This window comes from Carcharodon carcharias, chromosome 20 (genome assembly GCF_017639515.1).
Source record: "Carcharodon carcharias isolate sCarCar2 chromosome 20, sCarCar2.pri, whole genome shotgun sequence".
In the NCBI taxonomy this organism is placed as follows: domain Eukaryota; kingdom Metazoa; phylum Chordata; class Chondrichthyes; order Lamniformes; family Lamnidae; genus Carcharodon; species Carcharodon carcharias.
Genome location: NC_054486.1, coordinates 51,462,429 through 51,472,666, shown reverse-complemented (window position 1 = coordinate 51,472,666; position 10,238 = coordinate 51,462,429). Strand labels below are relative to the sequence as shown.

At 45.6% G+C, this 10,238-nt stretch overlaps 1 protein-coding gene across 1 annotated transcript; it reads left to right on the top strand.

The window, feature by feature from the left end:
• Positions 1–9,667: 9,667 nt before the first annotated feature.
• Positions 9,668–9,970, top strand: LOC121292329 (histone H4-like). The gene has a single exon (XM_041214182.1). The coding sequence runs from the start codon at positions 9,668–9,670 to the stop codon at positions 9,968–9,970; it is 303 nt and encodes a 100-aa protein (XP_041070116.1).
• Positions 9,971–10,238: the final 268 nt, after the last annotated feature.

Genomic DNA, 10,238 nt, shown 5'->3' with positions numbered 1-10,238 from the left:
CACCAACCCTTACCAGTAATCATTGATGATATGGTGAAAATGGTTAGTGCACAGAAGCACACAAAAATGAATGAGAGCTTTGAAATCTGAATGGCTCACAGCCCGCTCCTTCGGGCCAGATCATCGCTTGGGCATCTAGAGGATGGAGAGATAACAAAGGAGGCAGTGTCACAGCCCACCAACTCAGATACAAGCACTTTGGAGGGATGTAGTGCACCTGTAGAGTCACTGACACAAGGATGAAAGTCACCGCGCTAGAGTGCAGAAGGAAATGTCAGAGTCAGAGACATCTGTGCACAGTCTCCCTCAGAGGAGAGAGGAAAGTCATGATAATGTCAGGAAAGTGGACTCTCAGGAGTCACCTTTTGGACACAATATTTAGATAATCTGCAGCAGATGTGTGGACATCTGATGGAATTCCCTGAAGCAGTGGGAGCTCTTGGACTGCGAATGGAGGAGTCAAGAGTTCCACATTGTCCCGGGTACATGAGCTCTGACCATGAGAGATTGGCCAATCTCATGGAGAGGCACCTGCTGCATCACTCAGAGGGAACGCGAGAGCAGCATCTCAGCCAAGAAAGGGTATAAGCCTCCTTCAGGAACCTGAAGCATCCATTCAGGGTATGAGCACTGACATCCATGACGAGCTGTGCAGCCTTAACAAGTTGGTCGCACTGTTGGCATAGCGGTTGCTGGAATGGACGACTGCTGTGCACCAGCAGCCAGCCCCATCAACCCCACCTGAAGGCCAACCCAGGGCTGTGCAGGTCACTGAGGAGGGGGAAGTTGCTGACAGCTGCTCAACGCCCTCATCCTCCAACATCTCACAAGCACCTCCGCCAGAGCCCTCATCTGCTCCACCTGCAGAGACTTGGAGGCCAAACTCTAAAGGATATCCTTAACAGACACCTGCATGACATTGTGTACAATACATTTGAGCACTTATTGAACATATTTACTTACACTTGTACATGAATCGGTGAGTGTTTGTCCACTAGAGAGCTCAAAAAGAATGGTAACATTATGAAGGTGGTTCTTATCAGTAATGATGAGGGCAACATGCTGAAATCCATCTGAATGTGCCATCAACAAGATCAAGGCTGCCGGATGGTTTATGATGCTCCAGTGGGCTTCTCCCTTCTTTGCTGTACCATATAAGCTGCCCGTGCTCAAAGGCTCAAGCACTGAGATGCTCCTTGTATCTTTCACTGTCCACCCAAGGGAGGCTCAATGATCAGGCTCTATGAAAAGATGCTGGGCAGCAGGTGACTCTCAAGCTGAATACAAGGCATTCATCTGTACTGCAATGCTACACATTGGCCTAGATGTAGGCATCACAGCTCGAGCAGCCATGTATTGTGCGTGTAACATTTTTCATCTGCTGTGTCCATTACTTTGGCTACATTTGTATTCCAGGTGTCACAGGATGTGCTTTGTGAGGGAAGCAGAGGTATATGGAAGCCAGGAATGTTGCATGTGATGCCAACATCAGAAACCAGACCATTGGCTAGAATGGATGGTGCCTAAGTTCTTTCAAAGAGCAGTTGTTGCCCAGTTATGGGCTCCTCGTATGTGAGATGCCTTATCTACATGTGTGCTACAACATACAATCCTATTAGCATGTATAGGGTTTAAATTCTGACACCATGTCTCTCTCAGCATTGTAGCCATGGTTTGATTATGGACAATTTGGTGGCATGGGCCCCTCAATTACAGTCACTGGTGTTCATGTGAAAGGACAGAGAGTGATGGGAGGTTGTGAATTACTTATTACCATATGTCTTTGCAATATGATAAGGCCCATGGTTGTGATGGTGAGTGTCGCAGCCATATAAATGTGACTGAGTCAATCTCACTGATGTTTACTCTCTCCCTTGTGGCGGATGGGAAATCCCTTGAGCAATAGTGGAGTCAATGTACCAGGCTCTATGGTGGAAGGATGTCACCAGGGACTGGCTGATGGAAATTGTGATATGGGATGATCTTATGAGAATCTATTTTACACAAGGACCCATCTGGTGATGATTCCCTCCTGCACAGATTCAGCCCTGTCTGGCCATGCTCACCAGCTGCTCTGCCATTGGCAGCCTCCTCATCCTCATCATTTTGGAATCTTCTGAATGGACAGGGGCTTCCTGCTCTTCTTCCTCATCCTCAGAGGTTGGAACTCTGCCCATGGCCTTGTCATCACCGATTTGTATGCCCCACTGCTGTGCAATATCATGCAGCATGCAGCACATCAATACTATTCTTGATACACTTGCTGGGGCAAATTGTAGAGCTCTACCTGAGTGAGCAAGGCACCTTAAGGGCATCTTTAAAATGCCAGTTGCCTGCTCAATGGTAGTACATGTGATGACATGGCTGCGGTTGTAGTTGGGCTCTTTCTCCATTAGCGGGCTCCTAAAGGGGGTCATTATACTACTTCTTAAGGGGTAGCCTTTGTCCCCTAGAAGCCAACCACAGGTCTGTGTTGGTGGCTGAAATAGCGAAGGGAGTTGGGAACTCCTTAGTATGAAGGAGTCGTGGCAGCTGCCAGGGAACCTTTTACATACTTGAAGGAAGACCTTGTGGTGGTCACAAAGCACCTGGCTATTGATGGAGTGGAAGGGCTTGCGGTTGACAAAGGTGTTCGCATGTAGATTTGGGGCCTTTCTAGCAATATGGGTGTAATCAATAACACCTGAGGGAAACCTACTAATTGGGTAAAGGCTCTGGCTCTGTGCAACTGAGACACCAAATCTACTGGTCAATCAATGTGATTCCCCCACATGAGCAAACGAGGGCATTAATTACAGTCTTAGTACACTGTATGCTTCTGACTGGGATATGCCAGACGTGTCACCTGTTGATCCCTGGAAAGATCCTGCGGCATAGAAGTTGAGAGCGATGGTTACCTTCACAGTCACAGGCAGGGCATGGGGGTCAATGGATTGTGGATTGAGTTGCTGCTGGATCATGCGACATATGTCTGTCACCACCTCGCAGCTTAGCCTCAATCAACGCTTAGTCGGACACCAAATTCCATGCCTAGGATCGAAGATAGAAGGACCATCTCAGAATAGTAGTCTTTTAACTTTCAATAAATACAGCAAAGGTCACTGTAAAATCTTGTTTGTTTAAACTCTGGCCAAAGCCTGTGCACTCATCTCAACCTATGGATTCAAGAGCCCCCAATTTTTTTATGTTCCACATAGAGACTGATAACTTTAAAAAGAAACAAATTCAAACTTCCAGTTGATAGCTGAAAGGATGACACAATAATATTTCATATTTTAAGATGTTTGTTTTAACAGACTAAAACCATTATTGACTGAAAACTGCTTTGTAATAACTTATACTTTAAACCACAGGACAGAACTTTCATTTTTTACTTTTAATGCAGCTGAGAAATCCTCTTCACAGGTATACTTTACACTTTCACTTAAATAGTCATATAATTTTCTCAGACCTAGTCCAAAATGATTCTTAGCTTCTGAGGGTTTATTTCTGTTTCCTTTCTTTACCAGCCACCTTTTAACCCCAGAACTACCTTTCATGGTGAGGACTGATCAGGAAATTCTCCCTCTGATGCAAGCTAAATGAATCTTCCAGGTCATTTCAAATGCTTATGAATTTCAATTTGAGTGTGAGCTCCCACCCACATTTCTAAATGATGAACCATAGAGATCTTCGGCCTCTAGCTGCTCTCTCTCTCTCTCTCTCCCGGATCCTGACAGGATCCTAACTTATCTGTGAGTTTCAGAAATATCTTTTGAAAAAACCTGTAACCTGTTCTCATAATTGTCCCCTAAGAACTCTACTCCTCTCAATGCCCATCTCCATGGCAATATGAATCACATGGGTGATTGTATCCAGGTAGAAATGTTGAGTAATTATTCTTGAAACTCCAACTCTCTTTCATCTTGGAAGTAAATAGACAATTTAAAGCATAACTGTTTATATCCCAACATTCTCAACACCTTTCTCAGACTTGGAGACTAGCTGTCTGACCATTGTAAACACAGATGCTGCCAGTGTCTCCAAGTGTGAATATCTTACACCTTCTTTCCAGAAAAACAACCCAGGCCTCCATTTAATCTTTAACAGCTACATTACCCAAGCCTGTTGTTAAGCAGACTTCAAAACAGGTCACATGACCCCCTTCATTTTACCCTAAATTAAAGACACAGTCCCAAAACACAGCACTTTTATAAAACTCATATTTCTAACACCGTTCAGAGACTTGAGTACATAATTTTCAGTGCAACATGAGGAAGTGCTGTATTGTTGGAGGTGCTGTCTTTTAGATGGAATGTTAAGTTAAGACCCCATGTACCCTCTCAAAGATCCCACAGCACTATTCAGAGGAGAGCAGAGGAATTCGTACAATATTGTGGCCAATAGTTATCCTTAATCTACATTTAAAATTCATGATGTTCTCTTTTATTTCATTGCTATTTGAGTGAGCATGCTGTGAACAAATCATCTGCCATTTTTTGCCACATCATTACAGTAATTACATTTCAAAAGGCTGTAAAGATCTTTGGGATATCCTGAGCTCTTGAAAGGTGCTATAAAAATGAAAATCCTTTCCTTTTTCTCTTTTTGATAAATGTTTATGACCTGGATGAGTATACAGAGCTTAATTTTAAAATGTGTGAATGACACATGGTGACCAGTAAAGAATACAGCAACAGACTTCAGGAGGACATAGACTAACTGGTGAAGTTAGAATGGTGAAATTTAATGCTGAAAAATTTGAAGTAATGCATTTTGGAATGAAAAGTTAGCAGAGGCAGTATAAACTAAATGGAACAATTTTAAAGCAGGCATAGGAGCAGGAAGACCCAAGGGTTCACAAATCTTTGAAGGTGGCAGGACAAATTGATCAAACTGTTAAAAAAATCATATGGGATCCTTTTCTTTAAAGAAGGGAATAATTCAGTGCACCCATTGTGAAGACAGCATATAACCATCAGCCTAGCATGTGTTTCAGTCCACCTGCATGTCTTAAAAGCAAACTGCCCCTCTAAAAGCAAGCTGCACCCCTTGTAAAGAAGCTGCCGCTGACTGTCAGTACAGCAAGTGGCTCCAAGAAGAGATACATCAAAAGGAGCAGGTGTGGGAGACGGGGCTCCTGGGTTTCCAGATACAGTGCTGGAGGGCTTCCTACAAGAGTTGCAAACTGAAAGAAGCAATTGGGGTCAGGAGACTTTTGGGGCACAAACTTAGAAGAGTGGCAAACAATCTCAATTCCAGGAGTCTGACCCCATGGACCTGGCTGCAGTGACCTCACACAGATGACCAAGGTCAATGAATGCATCTTCATCAGATATCTCTCACCCACCACACCAGCAGTTGGGGTTTGGTTAGGTTAGTGTTAATGCTGTTCAATCCATCGCACTCCCGTCACTCACCCAGCAGCTGCTAGGACTCATTGTTAACATTCAGATACTCAGTCTCCCCCTCACACTCTTAGCAATGCCTCACACCCACCTCCTGCTGCTTCTACATACTTCCAGCTATTCAGCTATGGCAGACACATCACTCAAACACATTGTAACATACTCACTGACATTCTTCACGATTTTTCTTGCAGTACAAGCTGAGACATTACAGGCAGGAGCAGTGCAAAAGTCTAAATTGTGCAGATGCAGGCTGCACAGCAGTCCAGAACTCACCACACGTGGGGCAAACAGGCCATGCACCAGAAGTGGTCTCTTTAAGGGGTCCACATGTGCAGCTTCACAGCAACTTTTAAGGGACCACACAGTACAACGACCAGGTCACATAGTGCAAAGGGATTTTAGAGGGAACATTGCTTGCATCTCCCAAGCACTCTGGAGGAGAGGCCAGCTGTGACTGAGGCGATTGAATCTGACATCACTAAGAATGTTGAGGGTGATGGTACATTGCTGCCTTATGCCTCTTCTCAAATACCCCCTAATCCTTATCCTGCTATCTTGCATGAAGGGCAAAACCCCTTCCTTCTGCCCCGCTCTCTCATTCTGTACTTATTCTTTGAGATAAAGGAGAACTGCCACTTGGCCACTTAGTGCAGCCTCATGAGGAAGGGAGAGAGCTGCACCATACCTCTGACAATCAGGCATTGTCACTAGGTCAGACAATCGCAGGCACCAGCTCGGACACGGGCACTGCACAAACTTTAGAGGGTAATACAGAATTGCGATCAGCACGTGGTGAGTCACCATGCATGAGTGGGCTGCAGCCAGGCAGGGGAAAGGACAGTTTGTGTGGCAGCTCACCAAAGGCTGAGGGCACGGATTTGTCCTGCTGCAAATGAAGATTTAGATGGGGTGTTCTGCAGGGGAATGCAGATGGTCACACACACAGGGATGCTCGGTGCATTGGCAGGGCTGCCAGGCAACCCGTTATCACTGTCAGGAGTCAAGCGGCACTTACTCAGCAAAACCTGCTCACTGCAGCTGGATTTTTGTCCTTCAAGCAAAGAAGCTTGAGGAGAGATTAACAGAGACATGCAAGATTATAAGGAGTTTTGGTAAAACAGGTGTAGATATTTCCACGGGCAGGCAGGTTGGTAACCAGAGGACACAGATTTAAGATAATTGGCAAAAATGCTAGGGAGGAGGTCAAAAGAAATGTTTTTATGCAGGGGTCTATGATAATTTGGAATACATTGCCTGAAAGAATGGAGGGAGCATATTGAACAATAACGCTCAAAGGGGAAGTGGGTATATACTTAAAAGGAAACATTTGCAGGGTTATGGAGAAAGAGCAGGAAAGTGAAAGTAATTGGATTAAGAAATTAACAGTAACATAGGAGTTAAACGAGTGAGGAAGTTAAGGAAATTAACTTGGCGGAGAAAAAGCATTGGAGAAATTTAAGGGACAAAAATCTGACAAATCCCTGGGACCTGATGGACTACACTAGGCTTCTCCAACCCAGCCACAACCCAGCCTCTGTATCCGGCCTGTGGACTCACTGTTCAAACAATGGGTAAGCTCACTGAAAGAGCTGCAAGGAGCTGCTCATCCAATCACAAGCCAGTTTTCTCTATGTTTGCAGCTGATAGGCTCACTGGCAAACCTATCAGCAGTAAATATGATAGAGAACTAGTCTTTGACTGGAGAAGCAGCGAGCAGTGTGAAGGTGACTGGCTTCTCCTTTCTTTTCACAGTGTGCGCTCTCTCTTGCCCTCCTGTGCACATGGAACACGGGGCAGAGCAGGTTGGGGAGATGACGAGGAAATGCAGAGTTGCAGCAACAGCACTCCCCTGTCTGTCCTGCCCGCCCGCAGCAGCTGGAGTCTCTGACAGGGCAAAGTGAGGAAGCGAAGTTTGGCACTATCAAAGCCATTGAACTTTCTTTCCAGTGCAGTAGTTTAAGCCTGGTTCATTTTGGGAAATCAGCACAGCAGCCAGTCCACACTGTCACCTGGATATTTGTTTATATAATTGATTACAGGTTATGGACCATAACTTTGGTGTTCTAGGGCCGTGTATCTGGGGGGTTTCCCAAAGATGTGGTGGGGAACACCCCTGGAAGTTCCCAGGTACGGATTGCATGACAATTGTCAGGAAAGTTCAAGCTTCCGATGGGCCCTGCACTGGGAAGCATTGGAAAATTCGATTTAAGTCACAAACATAGGATGGTTCCAACTGTCTTAAAGCAATAGTTACCCAGAAAAAGTTAGAAGAATTGAAACTACTTCTAGCTTCTCGGTAACTATTGTACTGACCTCCCTTGACCCCATCATGGGACACCCAACTACAACCACCCACCAACCCCCCCAATGGGACTTCCCACACCACCCCCTGACCCCCACAGGACCCGCACCACACTACCTCCGACCCCCATGGGACCACTCCCACATTCCCCCAACCCTCATGGGTCACCCCAACTAACCCCCACCTCCACACTCTATCCCCTCCCTCAGACTAACCCCCCAACGCCCCCCATGGGATATGCCAGCTACCACCCTGACCTGCACATGATCCCATGGCTACAAACCCCAAACTGCACAGAGTGGGTGGAGGTCAGGAAGGCCCACCAAATGGGAGGAGGACTCAAAAGCCATCTTCTGATTGATTCCTCCTGAGATAAATTATCCAAACTTCACAGGCCCAAGTTGAGGGTGAGTCTGTGAGTATGTGAGCGAGCTTGTGTGAGTGAGTCAGTCAGTCTGTGATGGTTGAGTCTGAGTTAGTTTGTGGACAAGTCTTACTGAATGAGTCTGTCTGAGTGGGTGAGTCTGTGTAAGAGAGTGAGTCTGTTTGGATGATTGAGCTTGTGTGAGTGAGTAAGTCTGAATGAGTGAGTCTGTGAATGAATCTGATTGAGTGAGTCTGTGAGTGAGCCTAAGTCTGTGTGAGAGAATGAGTGAGCTTGGGTGAGTGAGTCTGGATGAGTGATTGAGTGAATCTGTGTGAGTGAGTGACTGAGTGAGTCTATGTGAGAGTGAGCAAGTGAGTCTCTGGATGAGAGAGTGAGTGAGTGAGTCTGGTTGAGTGAGTCCGTGTGAGAGAGTGAGTCTGGGTGAGTGAGTTAGTGACTGAGAGTGAGTGAGTGAGCCTGGGTGAAGGAGTTAGTGAGTAAGTGAGTGAGTGAGTGAGTCTGGGTGAGTAAGTCTGGGTGAATGAGCCTGGATGAGTGAATGAGTCTGGGTGAATGAGTTAGTGAGCGAGTCTGGGTGAGTGAGCCTGGATGAGTGAATGAGTCTGGGTGAGTGAGTGAGTGAGTGAATGAGTGAGCTTGGGTGGGTGGGTGGGTGAGTGAGTGAGTCTGTATGAGAGAGTGATTGAGTGAGCCTGGGTGAATGGGTGAGTGAGCGAGCCTGAGTGAGTGAGTCTGTGTGAGAGAGTGAATGAGTCTGGTTGAGGGAGTGACCCTGGATGAGTGAGTTGGTGAGATCAAGGACCCTGAGACTGAGAGTGAGGCAGGCATATACACACCCTTCCCTCCTCCTCCTCCTCCTCCCCAAAAAACCATCCACAAAGCAGGCCAGGAGAGGAGAGAAATCCAGGCTGAAAGACAACCCACTTCTGACCCCTATTTCCTAATGAATTTCACCGAGGCCAGCACAGAATGTGTGCCACCAGAGGTGAATGCAAGGTCAGTGTTTGTTAAACCCAACTCCTTAGCTCAGCCCCGGTCCCCATCCTTTCCCTGGTAATCGAAGCTTGGAGTGTGGTTTGCCTCTCTCTAGCTCTGCTTCTTAAGCAAAAAGGCAAAAAAGGTTTTATTGCTTAACTCTGCTGTTTGGCACTTTTTAATGGTCATTTTTATTAATTACTTATTTTAATTATCAATTTATTGCTTTGACAATGTGTTTTTTAAATGTATGTTTGATGTTGTGCCAAACCTTATCTTGCTGAAATTAACTCATCAGTGAGTGAGAAAAAAATTGAAATGTGGCCCCGGTCACATGGACAAGCCTGGACTATACCTTTGGGTTCTAAAAGAAATAGCTGCAGAGAAAGCTATGTGATAGCTATGATTTTCGAAAAATCCTTAGATTCGGGAATAGTCCCAGCAGATGGGAGTTGGCAAATGTTACATCACTTTTCAAGGAAAGAGGAAGAAAGATAACAGTGAACTATAGGCCAGTTAGCCTAACATTAGTCATTGGGAAAATACTGGAATCTATTAGTAAGGAAGTCTGAACAATGCATTGAGGAAAGCAAAGCTTTGTCTCCGGGTGTGATGTCCGGTAGAGGCAAAGGCGGGAAAGGTCTCAGTAAAGGGGGTGCAAAACGGCACCAGAAATTTCTCCAAGATAATATCCAGGGAATCACTAAACCTGCTATTCGCCGCCTCGCTCGTCACGGGAGCATCTCCGGCCTCATTTACGAGGAAACTCGCGGGGTTCTCAAGGTTTTCTTGGAAAATATAATCCGAGATTTGGTCACCTACACAGAACACGCTAAACGCAAGACTGTTACCGCCATGGATGTGGTCTATGCCCTGAAACGCCAAGGCCGAACTCTCTATGGGTTCGGTGGTTGAGAACTGTTAACAAAAACATTTCAAAGGAAAGCATAGTATCATTAGAACAAGTCAACATTGTTTTACTGAAGGGAAATCTGTTTAATAAATTTATTGGAGTTTTTTGAGGATGTAACTAGTAGGGGGAAAAAGGGGAGCCAGTAGACGTAGTATACCTGGATTTCCAAAAGGCATTTGATAAGATGCCACACTAAAAGGTTAATAGGCAAGATAAGGGCTCATGGCCTTGGGGGTAATACATTAGCATAGATAGAGGATTGGTTAATGG

Bases quoted from the DNA above. Each gene is read 5' to 3' on its own strand.
- LOC121292329 (XM_041214182.1), top strand. From the start codon at position 9,668: ATGTCCGGTAGAGGCAAAGGCGGGAAAGGTCTCAGTAAAGGGGGTGCA.